This window comes from Eurypyga helias, unplaced genomic scaffold (genome assembly GCF_000690775.1).
Source record: "Eurypyga helias isolate BGI_N326 unplaced genomic scaffold, ASM69077v1 scaffold31987, whole genome shotgun sequence".
In the NCBI taxonomy this organism is placed as follows: Eukaryota; Metazoa; Chordata; class Aves; order Eurypygiformes; family Eurypygidae; genus Eurypyga; species Eurypyga helias.
Window position 1 is genome coordinate 37,588 of NW_010261718.1, and position 12,758 is coordinate 50,345.

Sequence of the window (12,758 nt, forward strand, 5' to 3'; positions counted from 1 at the left end):
CAGCTTGTTTGCGTAGGTAAGATTAGAGTCTGTTACTCACCAGATCACAGGAACTTCTCCCTATGTATCTGAAAGATAGGGGTATTCCAGGACATTTGCTTCTTATCACCTGGTTTTAGTGGAAAATTTAATCCCATTGAGTACACAGCCAGATTTCTACACCCAGGACTCTGCCTTGGTACCAAAGAAGTTCAGAATCACACCCAGAAATACCATTTCCCTATGAGCTGTAGCACAGAGTCATCAGCATGCGGCGAGGCACAACAGACAACTCAAGAGTTGACCTGTAGACCCCAACAAGCCAACGCAGACAACCCCAGGTAGCTTGGCCAAGACCCTAACAGCACACAGCATGGCAAGACTTACCTTCCCACTTGTTGCTCAGGGCAGAGTAAGCACACACACAGATACTGCATTAGTACCAAGAGCAGCCAATGGCCTCTGCTGTACCTGACTTTATGCTCTGTAAGGTTGGGTAAGGGGTTAGACATCAATTACTAGTAGTTATAAAGACAGAGTTTTTCAGCACCACCTAAGACTGAGCACCACTTTGCATCAGCCTTTCACACAGTAATAAGCAAGTGCGGAAAGATGGAACATAAAGATGCCACCCCTCACCCTTTAAGTTGATTTAGGCTTACAGTCCCATAGGTCAGCCACATGCATGAAGCATAAGTGTCTCCAGAGTCACAGAACAGCCTCAGCTAACGGGCACAACTTCAAATTGCATTAGCCTTGCAAGTCACCACACCTCAGACCTGAAACACCAGGACCAGCCATTATCTGGAAGGTCAACCACCCAACACACTTTGACAGTAAACACAAAGCCAGTATGTTTGGAAAGCATTTTCAAACTTTATTTACAACTGTCACAGTGACAAAAATGTAGTTTGAAAAAAATGCTAGCTTCTCCCTGAGGCTCAAAAAAGAATTACAGAAATATAGAATGTATATCATACAACAGGAGGAGTTTTACTGGAGTGCTTTGTTCTTTAGATATGTTCAACAACAAATAGAAATATACACAATACTTCCAAAAATAGGATGCAGACAGACATATGCAAGTCTTTAGGGCAGACAGCAGGTCTGAAGTCCAAGGACTGCCATTTCCTTGCTGCCCACACGGTAGTATCTTTGATATACAGCTTTGACCTGGTGGTACAGACAGTAGAGACCAATAGAGAGTAACACTTAGAAATAAGACAACTGGCTGGTATGCAGGTGTACAAGCTCATTCCAGTAAGACAGCAAGACTAGAACAAGTGTTACAGATACAACAGCTGAATCCATCACTAGAGAAAATGGTATCACCACATCATGACCATTCGGTGATCAACTGTCCACCAAGATGGGCAGGGAGTGTGTATAACCAGGTCTGCATTGCTGGACCGGAGACCAGCCGCAGCGTAGAACACTGAATTTCTCCTGCTTTGTGCTAACTCATCTCCAAACTCCTATCTGTCCAAAACAGTTATGCAGAGCTGATAAATTATTGCCATTATGTTTAAACACAAGCAAGACAAGACTAAAACAATCCTGCCAATATGTTAAAAGCAGTTCCCAACCCCCACCAGCGTTTAACTACTCATGAGGTATTAAAAATACAAATACACACATGTCCAAATAGATTTTAAAAATGGAACCAGTTATAAGCAAAAGGGGGGTGGCATTGGGATTATTATGAAAGTTTGGTTAAGGCCTTGACATTTCCTTTTCTCTTCCATGACCCCAGATTTGGTTTAGGTGGCAACTGTTCCCATCCTATCCCAAGACCAACTGGCTCCCAAGCTGGTCCCCGAAGCTGCGAGATCATCACTTCCCAGGAAAGCAGCGGGTTACCCATTCTGGCAGCAGACTGGCCTCCTCCCCAAACAGACACAGATGACTTCTCCTTAGAGCAGGATATGGTGAAGAGGACACAACCACAGACTTTGCAAACCAGTCTGCATTTCGTTAAACACCCACAAATGTTTCACCCTTGCTATGAAGCAGAAACATTTTGTCTCAGGACACCCAGGCTAATTCTCTCCCGAGAGACTGCTCCTGCAAACCTCCCCCCTCGCCCACTGGTGATCCACACTAGATCTGGTGTTTCGTCTTTGGATTACCTCCAGGTCTGGCAGTATTCCACCCCACCAGCCTGTCCCACACCGAGGAGGCTCCGCAGTGCAAAGCTGGAGGAGATCCCCCCGCTCCCCAGCCCACTGACCAGCGAGTTGGGGACATGAAACCCTACAGCCTCAAGGACACACCAAGGAAAGGAGGTCTAGCCCCCACCCTCTGGCTGTGGACACTGTACAAGGCAAGACCAGCCACAGCGGCTCCAGCAAACAGGAGAGAAAAATCCAAGGTGTTCAACCCTACACAAGTTCTTGCTGCGGACAGAAGCACCTTGACATCCGACACACATGACTTCACGCTAACCACCTGCAAGATAAACTTGGGCCTCGCAGTGGAGATGACAAGCAGAAGCCTAACACTGTCCTGCAAACACAGCTGTTCAGCATTGAAGAGTCTAAAGGCAAACGAGAGGGAGAGAAAACAGCTTTGGGAAAAGTGGCTGGAAAACAGGCTCAACAGCAAGAGCAAGAAACCCAACTACTCCTACGGACACTCACGTTACCCTAGGAGGTGCTGAACTGAGGAGAGCTACAGGCCCCTCCTCAGGGGCGCATTTAGCCATGCTTTGCTACAGACACCCTTCTACACCCCCGACACACAAAATGGAAGCTGTAAGAAAGGCAAATCTGAGAGATGACGGCTCTGTTCTCAAACTTTTAGCCAGAGGCAGCTCCTGGATGAACGCTGCCGCCTCCAACTTTCCTCCCCCTCCCCGAGCTCCCCCCTCCAGCGGTCCTCGCGTGGTCACCCTCTGCCATGTGCTTGGAATTTCACTGCTGCCTCCGCCTCGGAAAAATACAGATAGTGATCTCGAGAACAGCAAACATTTCTCTGCGTTACTTCCTTCCTTCCTCAGGAGGTCTGGTGACACCGAGGGCTTCAGTTCTCGATACAGAGAATACAAAAAAACTAAGATCTCGCAGGTGCAAAATTGAACTTGTCTTTTTTTTCCTTAAAAAGACTTTCAGAAGTGTGGCTCTTCCTTCAGAAGGGTCAGTCCCTTGCCTTTCCTCAAATACCATTTATTGCTCCTTGTTGTCCTTCTTTGCATCTTCACAGTTTTCTTCCTCCTCTTCCTCCTCCTCCTCCTGCACAAGGAACTCTTCAGGTGGCCATCTCAGCTCACCGCTCTCCACATCGCCCTCCGTTGGCTCCACCACAATTGAGGGCAGCCGGTCCTTCAGCTTACAGTAACGGTCAAAGTCCGAGGGATCAGGGAAGATCTGAAAAAGCCAAGAAACAGTGTGTGAGAGGGGCTGTGTTCAAACAGGTTTAGCCAAAACCCAACTCTAAAGACACTCGGGTCTTCAGGGCAGACTAGTCTGGACACAGAGTAAACCGGAGTGATGGGAAGACTCTTGAACTTGTCAGTAAGCTTCTCTAATCTGACTATTGGAAGTGAGCACTGCCCAAGAGGCTTCCAAAGCACCTGTTTGCTTGGATAGCACTCAGCAAACAGGCATCTGCCCTTTTGGGTATTTATCCAAACACTTCACACACACACACCACCACCACTTTTGCATTAACGCTCATGAGTTTGCAGACTGAGCTATCTCGATCAGAGAATCTGAGATCTCATTTCCTGCTGCCGGCCAAGCTACACACGAGACCGGGCTCGTGCCCCAGGCTCTGCTGCCAGAAGCGAGAGGGGGCACGGGGCAACCCAGTCCCTGGAGTGGTCACAGCAAGGGCCTGCATCTGGTATTGCTCCAGGGCCACAGCACCAGAGCACAAGACAAGTTCAGCTGCATGTTAAGAGAATTTTGGCAGTGTTCTGCATGCTACAGCTACCATACCACACAGCAGCAGTGAAACTCAGCAGGAGGACACTCATTTTGTGGAAGGGTTGGAGATTGGACCATATCCTGGAAACACTCAAGGTCAGGTTGGGGCTTTGAGCAACCTGGTCTGGTTGAAGATGTCTCTGCTCACTGCAGGGGGATTGGACTAGATGACCTTTAATGGTCCCTTCCAACCCAAACCCCTGATTTCTTGGGGCAGGAGGTACCTGTGGCCTAGCCAGCCATTAGGTACCCTGGTGCAAGGAATGAGGACCCCCTTATCTCCAGCCCTGCAAGGCACACAGAGCAGTACCTTACCCCTTCCCTCCCACCCACAGCTTGCCCCATGGATGCACATACCCTGCAGCAGCACCAGGGCCCAAGCTCTCCAGCAGTGCCACTGGGATGCATGCTCAGATCCTGCCAGGAAGTGAGGCAAAGACACAGGTGCAGGGAAACCGCCAGCGCGGTGTTAGCAGGAGGCTTGCATGACTGAACTGCAGTGCGAGCAGAAGAGGCTGCTGTTACTTATAGGGACGCCCTGCTAGGGGAACAGCTTCAAACCCCAGCTCATCCAGAAGAGAACTACTGGGTGACAAGAACCAGTTGCCACATCAGAGCCTATGGCTAGTAACGGGAAGATTAAACAACTACCACTTGTTTATTCCAAACAGTTTTATCAGACCACCCACTGCAGTTGCATTTAAACACCCCAAAGATAATCACAAAACGCATTTCCCCTGCAGGCTGTAGATGAGGCAAGGACTCAGTCACTGTATTTTTCTGTGAACACCAGCATTCCGAGCATCCCTGCAGAGAACAGCACTGCCAGCCTCAGATGGGGCACCCTGCTTTCAAGCTGAGGCACCCATGAGCAAGAGCTCATCTGCTTTGATCTTTGTGGTTCCAGTTACACAAGCTCATTCCCCATCCATGAGCCCTCAGCATTAACCACAAAGCATCCTAATCTTCATGCCAATCACGCAGGTACCCACCATCTTCAGAAGCCCTGGCACAAACCCCAAAGGAAAATATCATCCTATCAACTATGAACCACACCATTATCTCCTTGTCAATACTCAGTCTCCTGTTCAGCCACATTTCTCCCTTGCTTCCAAAGCTTTGTGGCAACCAGGTTACCAATCTGGGAAAGCCATTAGGTCACTACTTAAAGTCAGACAGGATAACTTTGGGAGGGGGGATGCTTGGGCAAGAGACTCAGTGCGAGGGCTCTTTGCAGACAGACATCTGGTCCTGGGGACAGCAGGGCTGGAGCCCAGCTCCCACTACAGCACCCACCATCCTTACGCTTGTCAAGTGAGGTCTTTGAACCCAGCCACGTTAACACGGGCTTTGCAGCATGAGCTCCTCGCCATTAGTCACTCCCAGCACAAACGAGACAGTAACCGTGTCTCAGAGCTTTGTGGCTTCTGCTTGGCCAAACAAAGGCAGTTCCAGACAGGCAGTGCGTTGCTGGAAATAGTCGGTGGCTCTTAAGCATCAACTCGTTATCTAAACTCAGGATAGGAAAAAAAAATACCCTTGACATTACATGGTTTAGAAGGTTGCAATGGAAAAAGAAGTGTGGTTCAGGAGGTTACATAAGCTGATAATGTCATGAAAATAGCCTCCTGTGCAAGAAAAATAGCAGTATAATAATTAAACTAACCTTTGGCTGCTATCATTTTAAGCACATTAGGTCAAATTGGAGCAATTTCTTTGGAAACAGCCTGCCAGATTTTTTTTCCAGAAACTAAGTAGTAGTCATTTCCTTACAAACAAATATCCCCAAAATGTGGTGTGCAGCTTTTTTATTAAAAAAGCCCGACCACAATCTTATCTCAAACAGCTGCAGGACAGGCCGAACCCAAGAAGGTCAGGATTTTTTCCACTAAGTCATGCTTTTTAATCGTCGAGGCAGCACGGAGGGAGATGTTGCAACTGCACTTTCAAGGGGTGTGGACAGCCAGTGGAAAAAATACACAAAGGCAGATTTCCTCGCATGTGATGAGCGGGGTGACACGGCAGGCCCAGCACAGGGTCCGAAGAAAAATGGGGTTCAGATTAAGACTGTTGGCTCATCTGGGGAAACCAGGTGGAAAAGTTACCCCAACCAGCCTCCCCGCACCAAAATAAGCTGTATTGCCAAGCTGTTTATGAAAAGCTAAGCAAGCACCAGCTTTCTGCTGTCCCACACCAGTAGTTCCATGCTGCATTTGTTGGTCCCTTATGTCCGACCTGGTCCCAGCCCAGATTTAGACAATGGGAAGGAAAAAACCAACTCCGACTTGCAGCACGGTCCCCACAGGGAACAGAGCACTGAGCTCTGCACCCTTCTGCGCAGCAGCCAGGGCAGCTTGTCTAACCAAACCTGCCCCATCACCCAGCTCAGCTGTGTGGGAGGGAAACTTTGCATCTCCCCACTGCCCAAAGGGTGCAGCACAAATGGGATAATTCCCCCCCTTTATCCAAGGGAGCCACCTTGCCCATGGCTGAAGTGTGAAGATAAAGTACTTCTGGCTGATGTGGTCACTCTGTGGGGACAAATGGAAGCCACCACCTAGTCGTGAAGCAACCTCAAAGCAAGTTCAGCAGCAACCCAAAGGTACCTTCCTCCCTCTCACTTGCATGACACAGCACAAACACTGCCACTGCTTCCACAACCTCCCTCCTCCTGAAGCTGAGCCCCAGCTCCTGGCCCATGGAGACACACATTCAACACCTTCAGAGCCCACAGAGGACACGTGTATTGCTTCTTAAACTACTCAGAGATTCTCGCTCACACCAAGGCTAGTTTTCACAGGCCTCTCCAGACTATGCTGTGGGAACAATTCTCCTCACAGACTGATCCAGATCACATACAAATCAACTGAACTCTCGCCTTGCAGCTAGAAAGGGCAGTGAAAAGCAGAGCTTGGAATGAAAGCTTGAAAGGATTTTAGAAGGATCATGTTTGCCTCTGTTTCAGATGATCTAGCTCTACTATCCTTGAATGAAGTCTTGGCAACAAGAACGGAAAGTTTCCATTGCCCTGGGGAGGGCTCATACCCTCTCTCAGCATTCACAGGGATGGAGAAACAGCAAAAGCAGCAGAGATGTCAGACAATTAAGAGGATTAGCTCAGAGCTACCATAATCCAAGTGACACTTGTAAATTTAAAACAACTTCCACATGTGTACTCCATACCAACACCCATAGTTAAAATGCTTGTCTCCCCTCCCATGGGGCTGAAAACTATTTCAATGATATTACAGGGAGAATAAGGTAATGACATCTTCCCAAATTAAGTTACTGTTCTGGGGGAAAGCTTTGCTTCACTGTAATACTGTACGAGACTGGAAAGTCGGCACTGAGAGGCATACCATTTCAGGTATAGTGCACACCCTGATGTACACACATCCTCCCAGTACTAAAAAGCTAAGTTTTGTGCCTCCTCAGTAGTATCTAGTCAATATTCCAAATCCCAAATCAGCATTTACGCTCTGGAAATAAAACTTTACTGCCATTGAGAAGCACGGAAAGCTCATTTCAGAAAATATTTAAATCAACTTTCAATGTCCTCTTTGGATAAATTTTTCAACTCTAAGAAGCAGTGCTAATGCATACGTTTACTCATACAGCAGTCATGACTTGAAACTGAGCTCCATCCAGTCTGCACACAGCAGCCTGTGACTCAGGTTTATGAACTATGGCAACTCCCCAGGCACAGACACATTGCCCTGTCTTGGGGGACCGGTGGCTGGGAGGTTTCACACATCATAACCATTTTCCAGGGTAAGAAGACATCAAGAAGGGGGGAAAAACACACACCGAGATGTTCCGATAAGCTGCAGTCTTCAGTCTGCATTTGAGTGGAACGCTTTTTTGCGTAGCATAGCTGCCAACACAATTCGTTTTGGTTCTGTTTACCCCATATCCTACTTCTGCCATCATTTAAGGTTCAAGACCCTGGAAGACACATGGACTCAGCCTAATAATCTTGTCTAGTAACTATGCATCAAATGTGCTATGTGAACAAGTTATCCTAAACTCACTTGCTATCACCACCTTTTTGCAGACCAGTCTTACTCAAGACCACCCGCATTAGCAAGCACCAGCTCTAACACACGGCTTCCCCTGCACAAATCAAGGCTGCACAGACACAAAGCACCTTACAAGCAAACAAGACAGAGAGGAAGTTCAACTCCCACCCTCTGCCATCAGCCTGTGGGTCAGCAACACATTGGTCCCTCAGCTGAGATGGGGGGATGCAGCTCAAACCTCTCAACACCAAGCACCACAGCTCCTTGGGCAGGTCAGTGCTTCATGGGTGTTGGCTTCCCCAAAAACCATTCCCCCAACAAGACAGATGACCCAAGCCTTCGCCGTAGACACTGGACGGAGCGTTAAGCCTATTTACCTAAATTCAGTCAGCCTGACGTGATTCGCAGCTCACTGTGGCTGTGATTAACCTAGGCACATCCCAGCATGATGCGATCATGACTTAAAGAGCTCAAGCTCCCCATGACAACCAAACCCCATCTGATGGCATGAGGCAAGCTCAGCCTCTGCGTGCCAATCTCCTAAAAGGGAGACTAAGGTCCCGCAGGACCGGCGAGCCAGCCAGACAGCCAGTCTGCAGCAAATTAGCACGCTCAACCCGGGACACAGCATTAGCTCCGTATAAACACCGTGGGCATCAGTGTTTTCGGTTGTGCTCAGACCCCGCTCCACTTCCAGGAAGCAAGGCAGGATTCAGGTCAAGGTACTGTGTTGACAACAGCTCCGCGAAACGATTAAGTCAGCCTCAGTTTCAGTAGCATCGGTCGTGCTGCTGTGAAGATGGCACCAGAGGACAAGCTGGCAGAGTGCTGATGAGGCTTTTCAGAGAACAGCTATATCTAGGGGCTGGAAAATAGCAAGCGGTACATTAGCTCTGACTGGCAGTGAAAAAGGCCTGGCTTATGGGAGACTGCCAGGCAGGAAGCACATGAAGCCCTCCATAGGCACATCTGTTTGTAGCAGGGGCATCTTGAGCCATCAGCTGCATTTCAACGAGTTTTTTGTTTAGTAAGTCCCATAGGAATTATGGGACATCTATTAAAGATCCAGAAATAGCTCTTCACTGCAGGCACAAGACCCAGCATGACATCATCTCTCCAGCTGCATCTTCTGTTTTGTCTATGCTGCCCTGCTTTGCGACTCATGCCCAGATTTCACCATTCGCTTCTGCTCAGGCCCTTTAAATCCATCGGCTGAACCATCTTCAGGGGGCCCAGAGAACAGCTTTACACCACAAATACAGTAATAAACCTGCTTTATACACAGCAAGGTTTTGAAATTAGTACATTAGCTTACAAGCATTTGGCATATTAACTGGAAAAAGGCATTTCCACGCTGAGAAAGCACATTTTGCAAGTGAAACTGCACAAATTACAAAGCCTACACAGGCAACTCGGTTACCACTGACAGTACTTCTGCAGGCAGAGTTGTCACATCACTTGCCTGAGGAGGAGCGATGGCCAGTGCAAAGGCCAGGAAGAAGCTTCCCCAGGGGGGTGCACACCTTCGGCAGATGTCTAGGCAGACACACACTCCAACACATGAGCAGAGGCAAGGGAGCAGAGGAGGTAGAAGGCAAAAGGCAACAAGCCAAGTTCCCTCTGCAACCAGTGAGCCAGACCGGAGCCTGGAAGTTCAGTGAACTCCGTAAGACAGAGGAATTGGATTGCTGAAATTTATACTCTGTACAAGTTTGTTTCCTCAGTTTACTTCCAAGTAAAGGCAAAAATTCTTGGAAACAGTACTGTTGGTTGGACAAGTCTGTCTCCAACAGACACTGATGTGCTTTACAGTTCCAGCAAAGCTGCTGTACCATCTCCTCTGGTCCAGGCAGTTTCATGTCTGCATGTGGTGGTAGAAGCAGCCCCCAGGCTCACTGCTAGAACCCTATGGAGCAACCCCCCAGGCAGTCCCTGCTCTATGCAGCCCAAAGGGGGACACTTTGAACCTCATTTTGAGGTCATCTCTGCAGTAAAATAAATACAAGTTCTACTACTAGAACAAGAGAAACTTTGGAAGCTAAAAGCTTGCCTCTCCCAGTTCTGGCTCCACTTTTTGTTGCCTATCGTAGGCTGTTACACTCACATCGTGGGTGCCCAGCTCTGCAGATGACTAGAGGAAGACGTTGCAGCTTAGAACAACAAAACTCAGTGTAGGAGCAGTCATGCTCCATTAGCCCTGTCTGGTTTAAAGTTACTGCACTACAGCCCCCAGACTAGCATACAATTTTTCACATACCAAACTCCCTCCATCAGCAAGATGAAGCACCAAGTACCGAAGTCTGAGGTATAACAAAGAGTTCAGTGTGACTTGCATCAGACTTGTTCTTGTTGTTCTCACTGGACTTTTCAACCCTTTAAGAATGCTTTCAACTTACCTTGATGTACACTGACATTCTCAGCCTAGCAGCCAGAGGAGGAAGGCTGGAGCCTGCTCCTCAGTCTTCCTTACACTAACCTGATCTAGAGGCAGATCTCATACACAGCCCACACACCATCAGTGCCCCATCAGATTCTTCCATTTCAACACCTCGACCCTTTCTGCCATCAGTCTGGCTCACAAAGTGAAATACCAGCAGGCAGTTCCCAGCTCTTTGCAGGCATTTGAGAAAAGTCATCTATGACTGGACCACTACAGAAGAGAGATCCAGGATGCATAAACCCTGCATAGATGAGTCGTCAGCATTTATGACTCACATCTTCAGGTTCAGATGATCCACTCATAACTGATCAAGCCTGTTCCCCAGTTGACCCAAGCAGACTTATCAAGGTCATTAGCACTTGGGGAAAAAACTCGCTGAAGCAATCATTACAACAAGCAGGGCACCTAGATGCTGCCTCTCACTGGAAAATCTGAATAGGTAAATAGAGGCTTTTGACCTGTGTTAAGCCTCTTCATACGGTGACCTATAACAACAGCTGAACATCCCAATGCATGCTAGTTCGCTTCAGGTTTATAACCATCCTCGTTGCTGTACGCTCCCTCTACAGGAGAGGAGACAGCCTGTACGCTTTCCACTAGCTTAGGCACTGAAGCACAGCTATTTCCACACACAGGCAATAAACCAAACAACTTGTACTATCCAGATCCAGAATTCTGACCAAAAAAAGCAATGCATCCCCCTTTTCCTCCCGTGGCTTTGGCTTCTGCTGGAGGCCTCAGCCCAAAGTTCTGTTGATTTCACGCTCCAGTGCACTGTTACTGCCTCGTAGCTCATTTTTCAGACGTAAATATGCAAGCATACAACAGCACACCTTATTTGAATGCTCGCTTAGAGCAACTGCCTCTGTGCAGGTTGTGTAACATCTGCAAAGGAAGAACCCTGCATCAGGATCTGCCACGAAGAGCCGCCCGACGCACAGACCAGATGCGAGTCATCTGCACACACTCAGTGCCCGTGTTAAATCTCATCAACAAGTCTCCTGTAGGAAAACGTTGATCTTAGCCTACTAGATCCACAACTGGCCCTTTGATTAACTATAAACTAGGAAATTAAAGGGATACTGAGACTAAGTATTAAGGCTCAAGCTGGTTTCTAAGACCACCTCTTCATCCCAGACATTGATCTAGAGGTTAACAGCCAACTACTTTATTCAGAACTTTCAGAATGAATGCAGTTCGTGCCTTCAGATGCCAATACCACCAATGGCATTTCAAGGCTTGTTTAGGCTGTCTCTGGTCCCACTGTAGCTTACAGAAGACTGTTAACCCCCACAAATGGGCCCACCAGTCAAAAACCCCAATAACTAGATAAAAAAGTAAATGCCATATGAAGAACTCCTTCCTGCTGTAGGCAGATGATTCGTATGCTGTGTTACAAGGAGGTCACGAGAGTCCAACGGGTGATGTGAACCCTTCTCCAACTGATCTCCCTGCCTCCCACTGAGCCCCTGTGAATGCTGAATGAGTGGGGGTTCGACCACTTCAGAAACAACCAAGTCCTCTGCCAATCCGGGCTGATACCGAGGAATATTTTAGACAACCAGCTCCTGCCAAGCAAGCATCCAGGCTGTGGACTAGTTCTCACTACAGGAAGGTGTGCTGTTAGGTCAGGCTACGGAAAGGTGCGTTAGACAGAGTTTGCAGTCCAGCCCTGGCAATTCCGTAAGGGATTACTGCCTTAACAGCCAGCAAAGCGCTTACCTGATAGGACAGGCCATCCTTGCGGGGGCTTAGCCCAATCTCATCCATAGCTGGGGTGTTCATCATCACTTCAGTCATTTCAGCTGATCTCAGATAATCAGAGCTGGGAACAAAAGACAGCATTCACATCATCCGAGGGGCTCCAGAGGGGCTGAGCAAGACTGCAGGAGCACGGGGAAAGAAAAGCAGGCAGAAGAGGCTATCGGCAGGCTATTTCTGGTCCCTTCCTTCCTGCCTCCCCCCTCGGAAGGGGACGGAAAAAGCCCAGCGCCCGAAGCGGCGCGGCATGCCCTGCGCTCCCCCGGCTCCCTCCCCAGGAGCGCGGCTCAGGAACGCCGCGGGAGGCGGCGGCGCTCAGCACTTCCAACTTCGCTTCCTCCCGCTCTGCCCCCTAAGGGGGGAGAGTAAAAAAACACACTGAGTAACTGCAAGCGCTTGGGGAGGGGGCTTTTTTTCCGCTTTAAGCTGGTGCGTTAGCTCCTGCCGACTTATTTTACAACCTCGGGGACTTCCACAGCGGCGGAACGCACGGCGCCAAATCCAGCTCCGCTTTTACGGCTTTAATGGCGTTTCCAGCTCGGGAAAAGTGAATTCCCGCAGTTGGCGAAAGCGAAGCGAATTCCCACGCTCAGCAGTTCCTCTGTTGCGGGCCGTCCCGCTCGCAACGCCTCT

At 48.7% G+C, this 12,758-nt stretch overlaps 1 protein-coding gene across 1 annotated transcript; it reads right to left on the reverse strand.

Moving 5' to 3' along the window:
* Positions 1–2,931: 2,931 nt before the first annotated feature.
* On the reverse strand, positions 2,932–12,209 carry LOC104512481 (protein LBH-like). The gene is made up of 2 exons (XM_010155474.1): positions 12,087–12,209; positions 2,932–3,344 (listed from the first exon to the last, which is right to left on the reverse strand). The coding sequence occupies exons 1-2, from the start codon at positions 12,207–12,209 to the stop codon at positions 3,144–3,146; spliced, it is 324 nt and encodes a 107-aa protein (XP_010153776.1). The 3' UTR covers positions 2,932–3,143.
* Between the last annotated feature and the right edge of the window lie 549 nt (positions 12,210–12,758).